Source organism: Chelonia mydas, chromosome 14 (assembly GCF_015237465.2).
Source record: "Chelonia mydas isolate rCheMyd1 chromosome 14, rCheMyd1.pri.v2, whole genome shotgun sequence".
Classification (NCBI taxonomy): domain Eukaryota; kingdom Metazoa; phylum Chordata; order Testudines; family Cheloniidae; genus Chelonia; species Chelonia mydas.
Window position 1 is genome coordinate 32,412,149 of NC_051254.2, and position 22,923 is coordinate 32,435,071.

The 22,923-nt window shown below is 54.0% G+C and overlaps 2 protein-coding genes across 4 annotated transcripts in view; one reads left to right on the forward strand and one right to left on the reverse strand.

Annotated features, from left to right (window-relative positions):
* Window positions 1–22,923, forward strand: part of LOC102945825 (zinc finger protein 436) — a 1,196,575-nt gene that overhangs the window by 765,223 nt on the left and 408,429 nt on the right. The window lies entirely within an intron of this gene.
* Window positions 1–22,923, reverse strand: part of LOC102939916 (butyrophilin subfamily 1 member A1) — a 64,764-nt gene that overhangs the window by 3,234 nt on the left and 38,607 nt on the right. For both annotated transcript variants that reach the window (XM_043528790.1, XM_043528791.1), the window contains exons 6-10: window positions 21,538–21,570; window positions 21,079–21,111; window positions 14,069–14,089; window positions 12,029–12,034; window positions 11,898–11,924 (exon numbers count right to left, since the gene is read on the reverse strand). In XM_043528790.1, the coding sequence (XP_043384725.1) occupies window positions 11,898–11,924; window positions 12,029–12,034; window positions 14,069–14,089; window positions 21,079–21,111; window positions 21,538–21,570 (120 nt within the window). The remainder of the gene's footprint in view (window positions 1–11,897; window positions 11,925–12,028; window positions 12,035–14,068; window positions 14,090–21,078; window positions 21,112–21,537; window positions 21,571–22,923) is intronic.

Below are 22,923 nucleotides of genomic sequence, written 5' to 3' on the forward strand. Positions count from 1 at the left end.
CCTGCCACTCATGCATACTCTGTGGCCCTGATGCCTGCCCCTCCTATTCCCCCTTAACCCCCACCCCCAGTGCCCACCCCTCCCATCATTCCATTCTTCCCCCTGCCCCTCCTCTCACCTTCCTCCACCCACTGGTGACTACCCCTGCCCCAGCCAGCCCTTCTGCCCCAGTCAGCCCCTCTGCCCCCAGGCTCCTGCCTCACTCCATGCCATAGAATCATAGAATATCAGGGTTGGAAGGGACCTCAGGAGGTCATCTAGTCCAACCCCCTGCTCAAAGTAGGACCAACACCAACTAAATCATCTCAGCCAAAGCTTTGTCAAGCTGGGCCTTAAAAACCTCTAAGGATGGAGATTCCACCACCTCCCTAGATAACCCGTTCCAGTGCTTCACCACCCTCCTAGTAAAATAGTGTTTCCTGATATCCAACCTAGACCTCCCCCACTGCAACTTGAGACCATTGCTTCTTGTTCTGTCAACTGCCACCACTGAGAACAGCCTAGCTCCATCCTCTTTGGAACCCCCTTCAGGTAGTTGAAGGCTGCTATCAAATCCCCCACTCCCCACTCTTCTGTAGACTAAATAACCGCAGTTCCCTCAGCCTCTCCTTGTAAGTCATGTGCCCCAGCCCCCTAATCATTTTCGTTGCCCTCCACTGGACTCTCTCCAATTTGTCCACATCCCTTCTGTAGTGCGGGGGACCAAAACTGGACACAATACTCCAGATGAAGCCTCACCAGTGTCGAATAGAGGGGAATAATCACTTCCCTCGATCTGCTGGCAATGCTCCTGCTAATACAGCCCAATATGCCGTTGGCCTTCTTGGCAATGAGGGCACACTGCTGACTCATATCCAGCTTCTCGTCCACTGTAATCCCCAGGTCCTTGTTCCTGGTGCCTGCCCATTCGCTCCCCCGCACCCATGGTCCTGGCACCTGCCCCACTCCTCATCCCTTCCACCTCCTGTTGTCCACTCCTCTTGCCCCCCCATTGCCCTTGTGCCTGCCCCTCCCTTCTTCTCCTCCCCCTTCTGCTCCTACCACCTGCCCCTCCCCTTTCCCCTCCCAGCATCGGTCTGTCCCCTTCCCGCGCATGGCCACTGACACCTTCCACCCCCCCTCCACCCCCACTCCCCCTGCCCTTTCCCGGCTCATTGTCTCCTCACAGGCAGACGGGCCCTGACTCCCCTCAGGGGGAGGGTGACCAGACGTCCCTTTTTGAAAGGGACAGTCCTGTATTTAAGCCCTCCTGCCGGTGTCCCGACTTTTTCTTAAAAATGGGCAAATTGTCCCGTATTTTCTGTCTCTGTCCCATCAGTTCTGACAGGTCCTGCTGCTGGCCAGATCCCTGCTCACCAGACGCCCACCCACCAGCGGTGAGGAGGAGGTGGCCAGTGGCTGACGATGGGGGTGGGTTTGCAAGGCTGGTGGTGGGGCGAAGATGCAGAACGCAGGGCTGGACTCTCCCCCTGCTGGTCCGTCAGCGCAGCCCCCGCTGCGTGCCAGCTCTCAGCCAGCAGGGCCCTGCCCCGTCCCGTTTCCGGCCAGCGCTGGCTGCGTGCTGCACGCTGCGGTGGCTGGTGAGTGCGGGCAGGCACCAGGTGGCAGCCGGTTACATGTTGCCCGTGCTTCCCACCCCTCGGCCCTTTACGTGCTCCCCCTCTCGCTGTCCTCTCCCTCTTCCCCCGCCCCCAGCCTCACTGCTCCTCCGTATCTGCTGCCCCCCAGCGGGGCACATCCTGCTCCCAGCACTGTGTGAAGAACCTGCCCCTGATCTGAGCACTCAGCAGCTCACCAGCGGCATCGCCAGCAGGCTCTTTCCTTCCCCCACTGCCTCTGGCTGGGCCAGCACTCTGGGAACGCCCAGGTCCCTCCGGCCCAGGGCACTGGCCAAGAGGAGCCGAGCTCTGCATGTGTCAACCCCCCCCCCCCCCCCCCGCCAGCACTGGCACAAGGAAGCCTCTCCTCAGCTAAGCTCTGGGGGTGGGGGTGGGGGTGATTTCCAGCCTGTTCACGCCCCAAACCTGCAGGCTCCACAGCAGCCCCCAGGGTAGGTTCCTGCCCCCAGGGAGTGCGAGCGACTCCATCCCCTAGGCACCCTCCCCTGCTGAGCCACCTCTCTGGCCCCATTCGCTGAAGCCATTGCAATCAAGCTCCCTGGGCCCTGGTGCACAATGCATCCTTAGGGCTTAACCCCTTCCTACCTGCGCTAAAGTCAGAGGAGGCTGGCTGGGTTATGTCGGTGGCCATCCCCTGCCGTAACCCCTCCCCTCACTGGGGTTATGGATGAATAGAGGCAAGGGCCAAGTGGTACTGTGCAGTCACAGGCACCTGGGAGGCAGAGGCATATGAGGGAAGGGGCAGACGCCAGGGAATCTCTGTTGCTTTGGAGGGGGGATTTCCTCACTTTCTGCCCCCTGCACCTGGGAGAAGGTGCATCGGGTGCCAGTCCCAATCCATACCTGTGCAGCGCGTCTGCACTAGGGGTTTGCACCGGGGCAGCTACATCGGTGCAAGGAAACCCCGGCAGACATGGCCTGAGACACTGCTGTGCAAGAGGCCGTAACCCCGCCCCTCACTGGGGTTATGGGTTAGTAATTACAGGATCACTGGAGCAGGGCAGCTGGACTCTGGGCTCCAAGGTAGGGCCTGACCCACTGAGCTGCAGAGTCATTCTCACTCCCACGCTCTGGACCAGGGCCCATGGCAGTGTTTAGACACACGGGGGTGTCTTCAGCAGGAGAGACTGAGGGAGCCCCAAGTCAGACACCCAGAGCCCAGCGGTTCCAGCCCTCACCTGAGGGGAGGAGACCCATATTCCAATTCCCGCCCCACATCACACAGGGGGCACCTTTTTCTGTTCATTGAAACTAGTCAGCAAACTCAATATGGATTCAGGAAGAGTTTCAATCGAACCAAAAATATAAACTATTTCTCCAAAACATTTCTCCCAGCCCCACTTCAAACCTGTCTGAGCAACTTAGGAGTCCAAACTCCAGAGACTAGCAGTGAGTGACTGTCAATATCCCCAGAAACACACAGTTATGGGCAGGCCATGCTCAGGGCATCAGCTATGAAACACTCCAGAGCTGCTGTTAAATTTGCCCTAGGTAGAAAAATGCCCCCCTCCAGACCCTGATCTCACCCCTACATCAGGCTGAAAATGGAGACTTGGCTCCAGCCTGAACTCTCTGCCCGGAGAGATTTGTCCCATGGACTCTGCGAGTGGCACAGACCCTCTGTAGATGCACCTAGGTGTCTCCCAGAGCGGATAATGGTCCCAGAGACCGTCTCAGAGCCCCAAGGCTCAGGTGTCTCCATCTAACGACAGCACCAGCCACCCCCCTCACTCTCATTAACCGGCCCTGGGTCAGACACGCTGGGAACTTTCAAACCCAGACTCTGGAGACACTTTGGGTTCATCTACACAGCCCGCAGCAGCGAGTACCAGAGCTCGGTCCACAGACTGAGGTTTCTGGGGCTCCTGCTATGGCGCTAAAAACAGCCGTACAGACCTTCTGGCTCAGTCTGAATTTCGGGTTCTTAAGCCCAGGGAGCAGGGGGGGCTTCAAACCCAAGCTCCAGCCCCAGGCACAACATCTACACAGCTGTGTTTACTGCTGTAGTACAAACTGCAAGAGCCAAAGTCTGTCACCCCGGCTCTGAGACTCACCCAGGAGGGCTGACAGAGCAGCACGGCACAGACACCTTTCATGACTGTGGGACATTCACTCTCCCAAGCTGATGTCTGGAGGGCCAGCAACAGCGAAGGGTGTTCCAGGCACCCACAATGACGTACTGCAGAGGGCCAGTGGCTGGAAAGAGTCACCCTGACCCACCGAAGACAGGGCTGGTCCAATACTGTGCACTGACTGTGGGCAGGACGGGCACATAAGATGGGGCTGCCTCCAGGAGCAAGGATGGTTAGACTGACCTGATTTCCCAGAACACTTGGGGAACAGGGGAGTCCCAGGTTATTAAAGACACCCTGCCATGGGGAGGTAAGGCCCAGGACTGTGGGAACCCCATTTTGGGCTGGAAAAAGTGATCCTCTCCCAGGGTTAATTTGTTCTGACTACAGGGAAAAGGGACACGTAAAAAGATGCTGCACTACAAGAACTTTGGATTTTGGGCAGAGGGGATGTCGCTATGGGGCAGGAAGAGTTTCTAGTACTGGGTAAAATGGGTAGCTAAGAAAGCAGGCCCTGGGGTATAAGCATCAGAAGGAGAGGCCAGCCATGGGTTTCAGACGTCCCTCTGCTTACTAGAGATACCTTAGCCTCACTCCCAGATTCAAAGCTTGAGAATTGTGGGTATTTGAGCAGCTTCCCCCAAGAAACTGAAAGGACTCCCTTGGAAAATGATCCAACCAGCAGCGTAGTGGACAGCAGACTCTCTGGGCCAGGGGAGCTTGGGCAGAAGCTAAATGTGATTCAGCATTTCTGGTGGTCCCAGGAGAGGGGTGTGACTAGAGCTCTGAGAGGGCTATTGAACAGCTCTGTAATTTGCAGGCCCAGGTGCGGGTTTTCTTACTGAAACTGGCCAAGCAACAGGAGTAAGCCCAGTGACCAGAGGAGAGGCAGAAGGAGCTACTCACAGAGCAGGGGAGAAGCCACCAGATTGTGGCTGCAGAGAGCAAATGGGTCAATGCACTGAAAAAGGAACAGGGCGTTTGGCAGAAGAAATTCTGCTCTAGCTCCCAAGAAGCCCAGCCATTGGAGATAAAGCTCCAGCACCCATGTGAGCCAAGGACTGGTGAGATTATTGATATTCAGGAGAAACTCATAGCTGCTGAATGTACCAAGAGCCAGAGAGCAGACCACAGGGAGGAAGTGGCAGTTGGAATTGCCAATACCCCTGGTCAAGAAGCCCAGGCCCTAGAGGAGAAGCGGCACCTGGAGACCAGAATACTTCAGCCAAGGGAGGTGCAAAGCAACAGGGAGATGGAGAACAACAGTCTCAAGACCCCCAAGCCGCAGGCAGCCAAGGTAGAAAATGAGCCATGCAAGAGGAAAGTTACCCAGGAGCCAAAATGGGAAGGGCTTGAACAAGCCCTAGGCCTTGGAAGGAGGGGACCAGAAAGGGCTGCAGGATGTGAGTGGTGTGGCTGGGAAACTAGAGGAGGGTTTTCTGGGACACAGGAGCCTGCCACACCACTTAGAAGGAAGAAAGTTGGAGAAGGTGAAACTGAGGGTATGTCTGCAACTGAGCTGGGAGGTGAGATTCCCAGCTCATGTAAATGTACCTGCACTAACTCTGCTCAGGCTAGCACGCTGAAGGTAGCAGTGTAGCCCGGCAAGGATGGGCAGCTCCGGTCAGCTGCCTGAGTACGTACCAAGGGGGCTGGGCAGGTTTGTACTCAGGCAAGTAGCTGAAGCTGCCACCTGTGCCATCCTGGCCACATGGCTATTGTTAAGTGCTAGTTCAGCTATGTCTATGTGAGCTGGGAATCACACCTCTTAGCTCCAATATAGATGTTTCCGAATAGAGGAGAAGGAACAGATTCTGAAAGAAGTTAAAGAACTAGAAAGACTAAAGCTGAGGGCTCAGGAGAGGGCAGAGGTGCAGGCTGAGGGCTCTGGTGTGTGCAATAAGAGAGAGCCCAGCAGTAAATCACCAGGAGGCTGAATTTACACAGGGGAGTGCAGTGATGCTGCGGGTGTCCTTGGAGGTTTTTAGGGGAACAAGTGGATCTCGCACTGAAGGGCTGGATGTCGACAGGCACAGATTCAGAGGTGCTGGCTAAAAGGGAAACTGCACTAGTGGCCGTGTCCTCTACAGCGACCCAGCAACCCCACCCACTAATGGACTGGAGAGAGTGAGAAGAAAAGGTTGCTGCAGCTGAGGGAAGCAGGGCAGAAGGCCTCGCACAGCTGAGCACCCTCCAGGCCCAAGGCTGAGGAGGAGCTAGAGGAGATGCGCTGCCCAAGGGACTAGATCTCAGCCCAAGCCATCTAGCGGGAGCAGGAGCTAGCCCGTCTCAGCACTGGAAGGTAACCAGGGAACAGCAGTGTTTGTTGTTGCGGAAGGAGCTGACGAAGCTCCAGAATCAGCGTAAGATCGAGTGTGGAATGAAGCCCGGTTCTGAGATACATACAAAGCAGGAGAGCCCAGAGGCCTTGTGGAAAGAGATAAAATTATGCCAGAGAGAGAAGACAAGTCATCTCCAGAAAACAGAGCAGCTGGGCAGTGAGCTATGCCAGCCAGCTGGAGACAAGGTCAGCACTGTTGTGGGTCCAGCGGTACAGGACCATCGGGTGGAAGATGGGCTGTCTGAGGTGGAGATTCCGGTTTCTAAAGGGAAAAGCAACCATGTTAATAACATAAAAACACACATCTAAGTAGGGTGACCAGATAGCAAATGTAAAAAATTGGGACAGGGGGTGGGGGGCAATAGGCATCTATATAAGAAAAAGCCCCAAATATTGGGACTGTCCCTATAAAATCGGGATATCTGGTCACCCTACATCCAAGAGGAAGCTGAAATAAGAAGGTAAGAGACAAGGGACCTTTCCCCTGCAGAGGCCTGGAAGAGCAACACAAAGCCTGAACCGGAGCTGGGCTATAAAGAAGTCCATCCTAAAGGAAAAGACGTCTCCCCAGGGGAGGAGCAGGAAGATGCTTTTCCAGCTGATAACATTACACACAGTCATGTGGGTGGAGGAGGATTCAAAATGGGCTCCCAGAGCTCCTTTGCTGAAGGCAGCAGGAAAAAAGATATGGCCAGTAGTAATTAATGATGCAAAGAAGGAGCTAGTCTGAATGAAAGAGACCTTGGAGGAGACTCGCTGCAGATTTATGTGAATTCAGGGGACATCATTACTTGGTAGTTGTGGATTATTTTTCCAGGTATATAGAAATAGTGGACTTGAAAGACGTAACACACCAGAGTGTTCTAGAGCAACTGAAGTGCACAGGGTTCCAGAACAACTTGTGACAGAGCATGGACCACAATTCACTGCAGCAGAATTTAATTTATCCAAATAAAATATGGTCTTCCTCATATTACTAGCAGCCCATATTACTCACAAGCGAATGGAGAAGCCAAGCCAATGTACAGACAGCCAAGAATATCCTACAGCAGAAAGATCCATTCTTTGCTCTTCTGAGTTACAGACCAACACCAATAGCAGCTCCTGGATACAGTGCAGCACAACTCCTGATGGGAAGACAACTGAGAACTACCCTCCCAATGTAGGGAGTAGCCAAATCAGATAAAAAGAGCTTAGGAACACTTTTACAACAGACATCACTCAGAGACCTACCAGATCTAGAACCTGGTGACGGTGTTTGTGTCAAACTGGATGGAGAAAAAGAATGGAATACTCCAGTTGTCATAAAGAAAAATAATTCAGCACCCAGGTTGTATGTGGTCGAGACTGACAGAGGAGAGCTCAGCAGAAACTGTCAATATCTACAGTTGGTTCCTCAGAAAGAACAATCGACAGAGCAAACTCTACAGATGGTGGATGCAGAGCAAGAAGACGACTCAAGGATTCTAGTCCGACCATAGTCAGTCATTGCAACTAACGAACGCTCAGAGGACCAATCTGTTACATATTCGGGTCATGTAATTAGAAGACCAGGACCATTCAGAGACACCTGACAGACTGATCCATACTGCACTCCAAATACAGTGTGATAGTGTAAATACTGGCAATGGTAGGAATGTAGGATTTAAAGGGGGAGATATAATGGAATGCTAAACTGTATTATACTGTTCAGCCACTAGGTGCTGCTGTGTGCTAAATACCCTTTTTAAACAATCCTCAGTCAGACCTGGCAGAGCATGAATTGATCTTACACTGAACACAGCTGGTGTGTATCTGGCTCAGAGGGAAGCGCTGTGGCCAGTCCGTATCTGGCACAGGAGCATGACACCAGTGGTGAAAGGTCAGTGCTATTGACTACCTCTGTGATGGCCAGAGGGCCTGACTTAGGTCTGGTCTACACTACAGAGTCAGTCTGACGTAAGGCAGCTTACGCTGACCTAATTACGTCAGTGTACACACGACAGCCTTGCTCCCACTGATGTAAGTGCTGCACTACACGGACATAATAACTCCACCTGCACAAGAGGCATAGGACTAATGTCGGTGTAGTTAGGGTGATGCAGTGTTGGTGTAGACACTGCCTTACTTATGTCAGCTGTTAGCTGTCGTTAATTTCATGGCTCCATGCTGGAGCTGTGAAATTATCAAGAAAGCCCGGACCCATGGTGGGCTTCAGCTGAAGTCCATCTGCCCTCAATCCTAGCTCCCTGCTAAAGGAGGTGAGAAATGTGGGTGGCTGCCCAAGATCCCCGTGGGGCAGCTGGGCTCCTGGCGGGGAGCGGGCAAAGCTGAGAAAAAGAGGGCATTGTGGACAACAGCCAACCCAGTAATGACTGCTGTGGCTGTAAGGCGACCTAACATAGGTTCACGTAAGTTTGCAGTGTAGACATGCCCTTACAGGGGGTACAAGTTCTGAACTATGCTGTAGACTATGGAGGATTTTGCCTGTCACATGAGCTACACAGAACATTGGGGGGACAACTCGTAGTCTCTTTACACGTCAGTGGCCAAGGGCTTTGCAGATTTCCTTGTGGCAGCAGGGCAGGAAGTACCCCTCTGGGTGCAGACAATAACCAAGTATGAGCCATGGTCAAGCCTTCCTTTGGGTACAGGTTGGCTTTGTGGGGGGAAGGGATGTCATGGGGGGGCTGGCTCTTTAAGGGGAGTCAGGGCCCAGCCTACCTATGACAGGCTCCTGTAAGGGAGAAGCAGCCAACCCAGCTCCACCTGGAAGTAATTAAATCTCTAGGTGGCTGGTTGGCAGCCAAACAGCTAATGAGCTTGATAAAGGGTTACCAGGGCTCAGCTGAAGGGTCTTAGAGACAGGAAGCTGTGGAGGAGAAGGGATCGCAGGAGAGCTCACAGAGCAAGGAGCCTGGAGGGGATGTCCCCAGAGAGAGGGGCTCCCCTGAGGGAGAAGAGCACCCAGAGGTGACAATGACAGCCTACAGCAGGACAGAGCCCTAAGGCTGAGAGCTGCAGGGAATCAAGGTACAGCCTGACCTGAACCCAGCTCTGGGGGCTCCTGATTCCATGAGAGAGATTGAACCAAGCCTGGCTATGGGAAGAAGGGCTGGGGGCTCCTGATTCCATGAGGAAGACAGAACCAAGCCCAGCTCTGGGAATTGGGGGGCTGAGGGACTCCTGACTTGAGGAGAGTGAGGAGCTGGAATGAGAGTCAGGGCTGGAGCAGAGCAAAGGAAAAGATTTTATTTTGGGGTTTATGTGGACTGAAAACAGACCTCACCAGGGGACTTTTGTCTCTGACCTTTTGGGCTGTGTGGAGTAATGTAAGGAGTGTGAAGAGGGTAAACTGAGGTGGGGTGTTTGCAGGGCCACCCTGAGCCAGCTGAGGGAGTGTGGGAGGGGGATGTGAGAAGGGGGTGATGATGGGAGGCTCGGGATCCCTACAGGCTCAGGGACATGAAATGGCCCAGACCCATCTGTAACCAGGTCCAATGGACACAGACTGCACAGGGCTGGGGGCAGCGAGGGGGGGAGGGGAGCAGAGGTGGGGAGGGGAGCAGGGATGAAATGAACCAGAGCCTAGGTTGGTGCCTGGAAAGAGCATCTGGCCTTCCTGACTCTCCCCTTGCTCAGCAATTCTGTTCTGATCATTGCCATCCAACTCCTCCTCCTCATCACCCTGGATGCCTCCCACCCACTGCCATCCCCTCCACTCCTTGTCCTCCCCTCCCAGGCTCTGCCTTGCTTACCTCTCACCCCCTGCTGCTTCCCCACTACCAGCCCCACTCACCCTCATGCTCACTTTGTTCCCTTCTCCCACCAGCTCCCCCTATACCCCGAACAAACTCCCTCCATGGTTAAAGTGCTGTCCTAGGAACCAACAGATCTAGGCCCAGCTTTGCCACAGGCTGCCCGTGTGACCTTGGGCAAGTCACTGAGTCTCTGTGTTTCAATTCCCCAGCTGTGAAATGGGGATAATCGTCATGGGCGGTGGGTAAAATAGGCCAGGCTCTGGCCCCGCCCATGTTCCGCCCTCTCCCCCAAGCCATTGCCCAAGCCGGCGGGAGCTAACGGCACAGCGCTGGGGGTGGTGCTGAGGCCAGCTGGCGACCTGGCACTGGGGGTGGTACGGTGCTGGTGCTGGCCAGTGGCTCAGGACAGTTTGTCCAGGACTCCTCTGGCTGCTGGAGTGCTTTCAGGGAGCTGGTTGACGGGGGGAGTGGACATTTGGGGCTCCAGCAGATGGGTGTTGTGGGGGATGGGGCCTTGGGCAGAAGGGGCTGGGCCACATGGCTAGCTTCCCCGAAGGGGGCTCACGTGCCACCCATGATAATCATCCTTCCTTCCCCCACCCTGTGTCTATCTGGTCTATTCAGACTGGAAGCTCTTTGGGGCAGGGATGATCTTTTATGTGTTTACATCTCCCAGCACCAGGGCCCTGAGCGTGGCTGGAAACTCCAGGCAGTCCTGCAGTGCAAATAATATCAGTCTGTTTAGGGTCAGATTGTGCCACACTGACTCACGCTGGGCAGCCCCTCGAGTCCCATTCCGCCAGGGTGGCAGAATCTGGCCTTTAACTCAATAAGAAATTCTGTTTGTTTTATGCTGCCCTCAGATTTCCCAGGTGCTGCAGATGTTCCTGTTGAAGCCTGCACCTGGGGCGTGGAGTTGTCATGGGGAACTGGAGTGTGGACAGCCAAGCAAGGGACAGTCGGGGCTTGTGGTCCAGGGGAAAGGAGGGGATGCTTCTCCTCTTTCCCTTGGAAGTAATTTTAAGGGTTTATCTACACAGGGAAAAGCCCTGAGTAGCTAGTGCAGAACAGCTGGTCAGCACTGACTGCCTATGTGGAGACACTTATTCCATGCTAAGACTGCCCTTGTCTGCTTTGGGTTAATCCACATTGGAACTGAGTGCCCTCAATCCCTGCTGCAGACTGAGTGCAGAATAATAGTGTCCACACGGGGAGTTAGTGTGGAATAGCTTTAAATTCACACCCTCACTATTATGGTGCAGAACAGCGATTCCACATTAGCCATGCTGGCAGAAGTGAAAGTAAGCCGGTCCGCTCCGGTCCGGCTTCCCCAGGCTGGCAATTTCAAGGGCCCAGGGCTCCCTGCAGTGGCCGGAGCCCCGGGCCCTTTCAATTGCCTCCTGCTGCCGGAGCAATGGGGGAGCGGTGGCAGGGCTCCGGTGGTGATTTAAAGGGCCTGGGGCTCCGCTGTGGTAGCGGTGGCTGGAACCCCGGGCCCTTTACATTGCCCCTGAGCTCCCAGCCGCCTCGGCCTCTTTAAAGGCCACGCCTCTTCTGGTTGAGGCCACGCCTCTTCCAGTTGAGGCCACGCCCCCGCTGAGGACTCCAGCGTACTGGTAAGTCCTTTAAATTACTTTCACCCCTGCATGCTGGGCTCTTCTCTGTGAATTCCCTAAGCCGACAAGCCCTCAGTGTGGGGAGAGGAGGTTTGAATGCCTTGTTCCTCACCCCAGAAACCCTTCTAGAGCCACCAGCTGCCCCTCTGCCCTCCACCCACGCTCTGCCACTGCATCCAGCAGGGTTGGATAAGCTCATCGACTGGATGTTTCTGCCAAAAAATGGTGAGCAGTGAAATAAATAATTGACTAGAGGCTATAACATAGCTATAGAGAGGAGTTAAACAATTGCCTGTGGCACCAGCTTCCCCCTCACAGCAGGGTGGGGGTGTGTGGGGGGCGGGGCGGGGGCTGGGTATTCTTGCTCTCTCTCTCTCTAACTTTCACATGGACAATGACATTTGCCCCACCCCTTAGTTACTGTGAGAGCTGTAAGAGGACTGAGCAGCTACGGAGTATCCCAGGGGAATGGGTCGGAGAGCGACTGCGGCAGTGTCAGCGTTAGTTACCTGCGTATCCTCGGGCTCTGGCGAGTCCTGAAATAATCAGACATGAAAACTTACACCAACGAAATGCAGACTCAGCAAGTCGCAGACTCAACAAGTCACACACTGTGAAAAATAAACGACATGGAGCTTACCCAGTTCTGCCAGAGGGTCCATGGGAATGAGAGGGGAGAAAAGGGAAAAAAGAACATAAATGAATCAATAGGAGAGGTTCTCAGTAACAAAAGTGCCCAGTTCTAAACCCACATTACATTGGCCGCAGTGGGAATTTTGCCTGAGTAAGGACAGCAGGATTAGGGCTTCTCCTTTATCGCACCTGATCCTGCAAAACCTCCCCCAAGAAATCAATGGGGCTGCACCTGTGGGGATCACTCATGTGAGTCATGGGGGAAGATAAAGGGCCCGGTTCTCTCCCTGCTCCGGTCACTGTGTGCTGGGATGGTGCAGACTGGCTGGGACCAGGCCCTGGACATCAGAGAATTCCCCTGGTGTAGGGAGAGCCCAGCTGGGGTAAAACAGTGTAACTGGCTCCTGTGCCAATTGCCCCCCTCACCCTGGTGTAGGGGGCATGTCAGGGCTGGGAATGAGGGGCTCGGGTGTGTTTGCTGGAGCAGGGCAGGGCACATCACCAATTCTCAGGGACCACAGCCAGCTGGAGTGAATCAGAACAGCCCCTGGGGCAGCCTGAGAACCAGGGAGCCATAACCAGCTCCTGCCCTGCCCCCACCCCCCACCTCGAGCAAGTCCTGGCCCAGCAGAGAACCTGGGCCTGCAGCTCAAAGAACTCTTCCTTCGTAAGTGTCTCCATCCCCTGGGTGATGCTGGTGACCCCAAGGGGTGCTGAGCTCCTACAACTCCTGCCGGCTTCAGTGTGATCAGACCCATGTGCCTGATCCTACAGCTGCTGTGTGTGGAACCAATAGGGATGATCCTGCTCCAAGGAAACCTCTGTGTGCAGGAGTACATCAATGGACAGTTCACAGGGTGGGCCCTATTCATGTAAAATAATGTTCTCGTTACAGGGTGTCTCTGGTGTCAGTAAGTGAAGTTTGTTTGCTTGTTTGTGTTTAAGACTCTATTTCCAAGGGTTAATGTGAAAAATAAAACTGTTAATATTAGGGTTGCCAGGTGTCCGGTTTTTGACTGGAACACCTGGTCGAATAGGGACCCTGGTGGCACTGCTGACCGGGCCGTTAAAAGTCCAGTCGGCAGTGCAGCGGGGCTAAGGCAGGCTCCCTGTCCGGGAACCAGGGCCAATTTGAGCTGCGGGGGCAGTGCCTGCGGGCGCTGAGGCACCTGGCTGACCCTACGCCTAGAAGCCGGACATGCTGGCTGCTTCCAGGAGCTATGCAGAGCCAGGGCGGGCAGGCAGGCAGCCCTGCTGACTGGGAGCCACCTGAGGTAAGTGCCATCAGGTTGGAGCCCGCACCCCAAACCCTCTCCAGCACCCCAACCCCCGGCCGGAACCCTCTCCTGCACCCTAACTCCCTCTCAGCGCCCAAACCCCTGCCGCAGACCTGAGCTCCCACCGGCACCCAATCTCCCTCCTGGAGCCTACACCCCCTCCTGCATCCCAAATCCCTGCTCCAGCCTTGAGCCCACTTCCACACTTCAAACCCCTCGGCTCCAGCCCGGACCCCCTCCTGCACCCCAAACCCCTCATCCCTGGCCCCACCCCAGAACCTGCACCCCCAGCTGGAGCCTTCACCCCCTTCTGCACCCCTGCCCCAGCCCAGAGCCCCTTCCCACACCCTGAACCCCTCATTTCTGCTCCCACCCCGAAGCCCACACCCCCAGCCAGAGCCATCACCCCCTACTGCACCCCAAACCCTTGCCCCAGCCCAGTGAAAATGAGTGAGGGTAGGGGAAAGCGAGCGACAGAGGGAGGAGGGATGGAGTGAGTGGGGGTGGGGCCTCAGAGAAGGCGCAGGGCCAAGGGGCAGAGGCGGGGCAAGGGTGTATGGTATTGTGCCATTGGCAACTGTAGTTAATATTCATATTTCAATACCACACATTTTCCATTCATTATATCTGGATAATATCTGGATATCCCCTTGTCGTGTACCTTACCTGTAACACATTAATTTTTTACACTAACACATCTTTGCACACACAGCTCTGAGTGTTCCGTTTCCAATTTAAAGCATAATCAAAACTAGTAAAAACACACGTACCTTTCACTGCCTCGTATTCCCCTGGAAAGTCAAAGACATCCTGAGTTAACGTTGAGTCTCAAAACTTAATGGGAAATAGTCAAGCGAAAACCAACATCTCCCTCACTGCTGATACGAATGTTTTGCAACATTTGTCCATAAGATGTTAAGCAGAGCACAGCACATGAGCCGGCTTCTTATGGAGGCAGGGACCCAACCTGTCCTACTGCAGCTGTTACATGTACTATGTTATACACCTCAGACACTGCACAGGTAAACCTGGACCAGAGAGCAGATCTTCCTGGCTCCACATCACTACTCCCTGTCCCTCCCATATTGATCCCCAAAACCCTCCCCACCTGCCTCTCTTCATCCCCGGTCCTCTGCACAGACACACACACCTTTAAGTGGGGTTGCCAATTTTGGTTGGATGTATTCCTGGAGATGTCATCACATGACAATCTTTAATTAAAGATTGATCTTTAATTCCTGGAGACTCCAGGCCAATCCTGGAGGGTCGGCAACCCTACCTTTAAGCCCCACCTGATGCCATACCTGCATATCCCATGGCCAGTCTTCTGCCCCACTCCACATTGTTATTTGCACTCCAGTTGCACCTAGAAGTCACACTCAGATCTGGGCCCCACTGCGCTTGGTCCTGTACACACACACTCAGCACCAGGCCCCACTGTGCTAGGTCCTGTACGCACACACTCCAGGCTGGGCCCCACTGCGCTAGGTCCTGTACACACACACACTCAGGGCCGGGCCCCGCTGAGCTGGGTCCTGTACGCACACACTCAGGGCCAGGCCCCACAGCCAGGGCTGGATTAACTCTTCTGGGGGCCTGGGGCTAGTTGATTTTGTGGGGGCCCCCTAGGCTCCGGGGTTGGGCCAAAAATGCAGGGTTCAGTGTGTGGGAGGCAGCTGCAGGGGAGCGGTCTGGGCGGGAGGTAAGGTGCAGGAGAAGGCTGGGGCTGGGGGCTCTGGGAGGGAGGCAGCATGCAGGAGTGGGATGGAAGGGAGAGAGGGTGCAGAAGCAGGCTGAGGGGTGGGAGTGTGGGGTCTGGGAGGGAGGGTGTAGGAGCCAGGTGGGGGTGCGGGGTCTGGGAGGGAGGAAGGGATGTAGGGTGCTGGAGCAGGCAGAGGGTGGGAGTGCAGGTTCCGGGAGGGCGGTAGGGTGCAGGAGCGGGCTGGGGGGGTGGGAGTGCAGGGCCTGGGAGGGCGGTAGGGTGTAGGAGGGGGCTGACATGCGGGGCGCTTACCTGGCGCTCCCGCTTGGTTCGGGAGGGTGGGGGGAGACACCTGTCAATGGATCCCAGCCAATGGGAGCGACGGGGGCGGAGCGAACGAAGCACTGGGACAGGGCTCCAGCCCGGGGCGGGTGGGGGAGGAACGGGTCAGCAGTGCACGGAGCCGCTTCCCCCCACCCCCTGCCAGGCAGAGCCGGCCAAGAATGCAACACGGAGGAGCTTTAGTGGCTGCAGTCCGCCCCCCCCCCCCCCCCGCTTAGCCCGGGGCCCTGGGCTACAGCCGCTTAAAGGCCCTTTCTTAATCCGGCCCTGCCCACAGCACTAGACCTGTGCACACACTCCAGACTATAAGAGACATAATCCCTACTCCAAAGAGTTTACAGTCTTGGGGCCTGACCCTGCAAATATTTATGCCCCGGTCTAACTTTATCCACAAACCTCCTTTTCCCCACCCACCCCTCTAACGCCTGCCCCATCTCCCTCCTCCCTTTTTGTCTCTGAACTCAGTGAACCCAGTCTGCAAACAATGCTTGTGTCTCCAGCTGTCCTAGATCCCTTCCAGTCTGACTTCCCACTCCACTCAGACCGCTTCCACTGGGGTTCCCAGTGATCACCCTGGCCAATTCTCAGTGCCCACAACCTTGTGGTTATTTTTGGTTCCTCCCTCTGCACACCTAGGCCATTTCCAAACACTGCTGCTGCTTCTTGGGTGTTATCTCCAGTATCTGCCCTTTTCTCTCCATCTTTCCAGCACAATCTCTCTCTCAGGCCCTCATTATATCCTGCCACGACTAAAACCACAGCCTCTTCTATGGCTCCCATACGCACCCACTGTCCCCCCTCTGTCCACAGAAACTGCATCTAATAAAGCGACAGTCCCTGGCCCAGGGAGCTCACCTTCTGCATGGCAGACAGGGTACAACGGGGGGATGAAATAGACAAGTGGGGTGAAGGGGTTCGGAGGGGGAGATAACGATAAAAACAAACCAAAGCCCAGCTCACCAGGTGCCCAATGCCAGCCAGGAGAGATTCCAGGGGCAACAGCACAGCTGGGTTTGGCGGAGGGATTGAAGAGAGAAGGGGGCAGCTTTACTAATACTGAGGGGGGGGGTTTCTGTACATGGAAAGGGAGGCGTAGAAAACACTGAGGTGTTTAAGGGAGAAGCAGACAGGCGGGTGACCCAGGCTGAGGGTGACCAGACACCCCAATATTATCAGGACCGTCCCAATATGAGGGGCTTTGTTTTATATATGCAACTATACACCCTACCGCAAAAAAAAAGTCCTTATTTTTCACACTTGCTACCTGGTCACCCTACCTAGGCTGCCAGGAGGAAAAAAAAAAAAAAGCCCACCAGCAATATGGCTCCCCCTGGAAGTGGTGCCGAGGGTGACCCGGCCCCATGCGCCCACCCCTAGAACCGGCCCTACAGGCTGCCATCGCTGGCACAGGGAAGGTGGCACCAATTGCTCAGACAGGGTGGGACTAACTGGTGAGGGACCTAAAGGCAAAGACAAGGAGCTTGTACTGGAGGGGGCCTCAGTGGAACTAAGTGGTGGATGTGGCCGGATAGACGACCCTGAGGGCTGAGCCTAGCAGCCGTGCTTTGGATGCAGCTGAGGGGACAAAGCGGCTGGCATCAAGGCCAGACAGGACGCGATCACAGCAGTGGAGGTGTGAGGTGAACAAGAGTCTGGGCTGTCGGGACAGACACAAGAGGCTGTATCTGTGACGTGTTATACAGGCAGGAGCAGGGAGACTGTGATGAGGTCAGGACGTGCGGGCCCAGCGAGAGGCTGAGTCAGAGATGATGCCCAGATATCTAGCCTGAGTGACTGGGCAGATGGAGGTGTTGTTAGGGTGGCCAACACTGTATTTCAAAAATACAGGACAGTTTTTTTCTGCCCCTCCCACTCAACTCCCAACTCAGGCCAACAACATGGAGTGGTTCTCCCAGCCAGGGCAGGGGAAATAGCCCCGGTCCCCTCCCATAAGGAGCCACCTTGAGCAGGGCTCAGACCCCAGGCCTCACACTCCACTCTGGGCTCCTTCCAGTCAGCTCAAGCCTCACATCCCACCTCAGGGCTACAATCTCTGGACCACAGGAGGGGCAGAGATCCTGGTACCTAGCAGGACCAGTGGGCAGGATGGGAGGCAGGGAGGGAGGGCAGCCCTAGCCCCCTGCCTCTGGGAGGGCTCATGGTGTTATCCAAAGAGATGAAGAAACTAGGAAGTGAGGAGGGCTCTGAGGGGTGCAGAAGAGATTAAACACTCATCTGTTGAACCTAAGATGCCCTCTGGACATTGATGAGGAGATGTCAGACAGGCTGAGATGTGGGAACAGTCTTTAGTGGAGAAACAGTTTGAGAGACATTGGCACAGAGGTGGTATCTGATGCCATGTGTGTAGATAGGAGCTACTAGAGGCAGGGTGTGGAGAGAGGAGAGCAGGAGGCCAAGCACTGGGCTCTGGGGGGTGTTCTCTGAAAGAGGGAGACAGGAAGAGACCAAACCAACAAAACAGACACCGAAGAAGTGATTAGAAAGGCAGGAAGAGAACTGGGAGAGGAGGGAGCTGTGAAAGCCAAGGATTTAATGGAGACGAGTGGTCTGGTCAGTGGTGTCAGAAGGAGGAGCATGAAGCTAGCGCAAGGAGAATGAGGATCACATAGAAGCCATAGGATCTGGTCAGGAAGGTCATTAGAAACTTTGGCGAGAGCGGTTTCAGGGGAGTGCAGGGGACAGAGGCTGGATTGGAGCACGTCTAGGATGGAATTGGAGGAGAGGAACTCCAGACAGCAATTGTAGACAGAGTGTTCACTGAGCTTAGAGATGGAAGGCAATAAGTAGACAGGGAACTGGGGTTGGGGATGGAAAGTGTGAAGATGGGTGACACTAAGTGTCACAGGGTGTCTGGTCTTTTAAGGGGAGTTGGGCCCAGCCCCACCCTGTGACTAATCAGCTGATGTTGAGACGAGGGATCAGGTGACGGCTTAAAGATCGCCTTGTCCTCATAAAGCCTGACCAGCAAGTCCCTCAGCTAAGGAGAGCTTCAGGGAGCAGGAAGACACCTGCAGGACATCCTAGGACAGGGAAAAGAGCCCTGTTCATGTCTGATTGTAACAAAAACATGAAAACAAAGTTTTAACAAGGTTTCAAACAGGATTTGGATGGGCATCCAGATCTCTGAGGCAGCTTCGAAAACCTCAGCCTCATTGTGTGAAAGGCTGGAAACTCGTAACTCCATTCCCTGCACCAGCCTTCTCGCAGCCACTGTGAATAGAACTGACCAATGGGTGAGAAATACCCTGTCAGACAGGATAACCTGCTAACAAGTATAGGCTATAGATTGTGTTTCTTATACCTGTAACTTTATGTTTCCAAATCTACACTTGCTTTTAGTTGAATCTCTGTCTCAGGCTCTATTAATTAAACTTCAGTTTGGTTTTACTGTAGACGTGTCTAAGTGCCTGGTGCAAAGGAGTGTGTTGAACCAAGGTGAAGCCAGTAAGCGGGGGTGCATTGCTAGTGTCCAGGAAGAGACAGGGCACTGGGCATGCAAGTGTAACAAAGCCGGGGTGTGAATTGCTAGCCTGCAGAGAGACGCAACGGGCTCATGGAGCCCGGAGCACAGCGCCTCGTATTGCCTGTAGCCAGTAGCTTTGGGAGAGTTTCCCCGGGTGGGCACAGACAAGGCTCTCACACTGTGAGCAGGTTGCAGCGATTTACCCTGGAGAACTCGTGTAATCCCAAAGGCATCTCAGAGCTCCCTATACAATGAATGGGGAGAAGCAGGTGCCTTAGAATGGGATCCACAAAACCCAGCGTGTTAGGAGCCATGTAAGCCAGCCAATGGGAGAGGCTGACAAGAGGGGTATGTGCTAAGCCCTGCCCCTCTCCTGATGTTGGTGCCTTTCTCTGCTAGCGAGCCACGGACAGGAGCCCCTCTTCTGGAGCCAGGCAGATTAGGCACCTCTGTGTGTCTGTGAGACAGAGGAAGGCACTGGCCACGCGCCACACAAGATGGCCGAAGGGCAGAGGAGTGTTATAGAGTGATTCTGAGTTAATGTTTAATTAAAGTGTAACAAAAGAGACAAAGGGAACTTCACATCAGAATGTCCCATAGCCCAGTGGTTAGAGCATTCTCCTGAGAGGTAGAAGATACTTGTTTAAATGCCTTCTCCTTATCTGGCAGATATGTGGGACTTGAACCAGAGTCTCCCACAGCCCAGGTGGGTACCCTAACCCCTGGGCTAAATGTTACAAGGGAGACTCACAACCTCTCCCTTTCCCACCTCGTTCTGTGTGCTGTTGGGTAGCCTCTGAGCACATCTACTGGATCAGGCCCCGTGAGTGAGCTAGATACTCCTCCCCTCAGTTTATGTGTCTCCAGGGGCACAGGTGGGAGATGGTTGCCTTGCTATAGACATCTGGGCACCTGTGTGCTCCACGTGCCCAGAGGCAGAAACTTAGACACTGAAAGAACTTTTACACCAGAGATTAATGCCCCGAGTGAGTTTAGGTGCCTACAGGGTTGGGTTTCAACCAAGTGGGGTTTTGTGGACCATGGTGCCTAAAACTAGGATTGAGAGGCTTATGTCTGGGGTTTCTTTGTAGATCCGGGCCGTAATGCACAGTGCAATTCCCAGATAAAAACTACATTAATATGGAGCTAAGGCTGAGAGAACATACTTGTAATTTAGGGTAAAACACATTACAGGAGGAATCTTTTAATTATTCCCAAACCAAGTGTTATACACCCAGGAAATACAAATTATGGTTAAATTATAAAAGAAATCTATGGTCTAGAAATGCAGCTAAGGCACCTAAACAAGCTTAACTCTGCCCTGTAGTAAGATCATGAGGGGGAAACTGAAAAACATTGTGTGCCTTTAAAAATCAGTTTCATTTAATGTAGAACCACACACACTGCTCTGCACTGATCAGACCTGTATGGTTATTGTATGGAGTCACTGCAGGGTGGAGCTGAGGTTGTGGGTGTGCGTGGTCACTGAGGGTAAAATCCCTACCCCCCCATATTACATGGGCACAGAAGGGTCAGAACACAGGGGGTTCCCGGGTGATGGATCCTGTCAAACACTGGACAAGTCTCTCCGGGTTCATCTACATTGCAGAAAACCTTGTGTCAGTGGGTGTGAGCCTGGGGCAACTGACTCGGGCTTGCAGCGCTTGCACTACAGGGCTGAAAATATCAGTGTAGAAGTTTCTGCTTGGGCTGGCACCTGGGTTCTGAAACCCAGCGATGGGGGAGGGTCTCAGAGCCTGGGCTCCAGTCCCAGTGGGAACGGCTACACTGCTAGATTTAGCCCTGCAGCACAAGCCCCAGTCCGTTGACCCAGGCTCTGAGACTCGCAGCCACAGGTGGGTTTTTGCACTGTACACATACCCACAGTCTCCAGCAATGAGACTGACCAAGTTGGGCTGTTGTATTCAGTGCCCTGGGCTCAAGGTGCCATTTCTGTCATTTCCGTGGGGTTTATTAGGACAAATGGGCCCTTCACCCTTCAGAGCCTCTTTGTGTCAGTGTGAGCAGCCCTGAGCTCCCTGCTTGGGGCTCTGGTGCCAATATGGAGACATTCCTTGTCACTCATTCAAACAGGCTGTAACTCCACTTGCTAAAATTGAGCTCAAGGTGTTAAACTGTGACTCCACTGGCAGTAAATGTGGCTTTCAATTGAGTTAAGTTGGCTGGACTGAGCTGACTTGACTGACTTGACATGAAATCTTCAACACATCCCATTGGTCCCAGACACTGACCTTTCTGCCTCTTCATCTCAGATTGCAGGGTCTCTAGGGGGAGAAAAGAGGGAGAGGTGAGACTTCCCCCTGTACTCTTAATGGGGATAATGTTAATTTTGTAACTGGCCCAGACACTGACCTTTCTCTCCTTCCCGTTCAGACAGCAAAGTCTCTAGAGAGAGAACAGGGCGAGAGGTGATTCATCAATTCACAGATTCCAAGGCCAGAAGGGACCATTGTGATCACCTAGTCTGACCACTGCATAACACAAGCCAGGGGGCTTCCCCACAATAATTTCTACAGCAGATTGTTTAGAAAAACATCCAATCTTGATTTACAAACTGCCAGTGCTGGAGAATCCACCACAGCCCTTGGGAAATTGTTCCAATCATTAATTAATAATGGCGAGATTTCACCCTGTTGTGTTTATGGGGATAACTCTACTGTCAGCTAGTGTAATGGGATCCAAACACTGACCTTTCTCGCTCTCCATATCAGATCGCAGAATCTCTAGAGGGAGAAAAGGGCGAGAGGTGAGATTTCACCATCATGTTTATGGTGCAGTTCCAGATATTAATATAATTGTGCTGTAACTATGAAAGTGAGGCAGACAGACTGACAGGACACAAAGACAGATCTGTCTCAACATTCCTGCACTGACCATCCCTCACTTCCCTCCCCCACTGACCATCACCTCTAGGAGCTGCTCTAAGTGTCTCCCCTAGGAGCCATCCCCGCTTCCTGGGCCTCGTCGCACTCCTGTCTGATCTGACTGTTGCGGGGGAGAGGAGAGAAGGTCTCTTTTTTTATCCAGTTCCCTGTCTGCTCCCCTCTGTGCCCATCCCTTGGGCGGCCCCAGCTCTCCCCAGCTCCTGACTGTGGGGATGGGGGAGGAAAGTGAAGGATGGGAATGGGGCATTAACCTGAGCTGGTTAAGGGACAGGGTCTGATTGGCTCCATCATAGGTCAACTGCTGGCCATGTATTACTAGGGTCATGCCTATTCCCTGATCCTAGTGATATCTGGGAAAAGCTCCTTCTAGGGCCTGGGTAGATGGGGTGCCCCAGCTAAGAATCGGGTGGAGGGGTCTTTCTTTAGCTGGATGCTTGGGTCAGCATGAGCTAGGGAGGGGTGTGTGGATGGGCCCCTACAGGCATCACCTCTAAGATCAGCTCTTTCCTACTTGGAGCTCATCCACTTGGTGCATCAGCCCTGAGGTACCAACACTGCTGGAAATTGAGGTAGCGTCATGTCTGCCAGTCACTGCTGAGAACAGCCTGAGTGAGACCATCTTGTGACCCACTGTGAGCAGCATCTCAGAACAGCCGGGCAAGTCCTGGGTGTGTTTGTGTTATTACAGCATCCTAGCCACAGCTCACCAGGGCAGCTAGTGCTGAGAATTCTCTGAAAAGCCCAGGGAACAAGACAGTGACAGTTAATTTTTCTGATTTTTTTAGTGCTTGGAAATGAGCCCCACATAGCTCTCTCTGGACACAGACAAATTTTACATATGACTGAAAATGAGTGAATCCCTGTGTGATGGGGCCTATCAACCGTGCACTGGTCCAACAAGGGTTGAACACAGCCTATGGGTGCAAGAGGCCATGCATCCTCGCCCCTCCTGGACACGCTCCAACTGGATGCTGGATATACAAGGGAGCAGTTCAGTCCAGTCTGGGCTAACAGCGGAAGAGAGCGTACACATGCTCTGAGCTCCTGCCAGGAAGCTGCTAGAGCTGCAGACTGTGGCAGCTGAACACACCGAGTCCACGGCAGGACCCCGGTTGACTGCGGAGACAGAGGAAGACAGACGGCTGCTGCTGGTGGAGGAAATGCCATCACTGGAATCATGGGTGGGAAGCA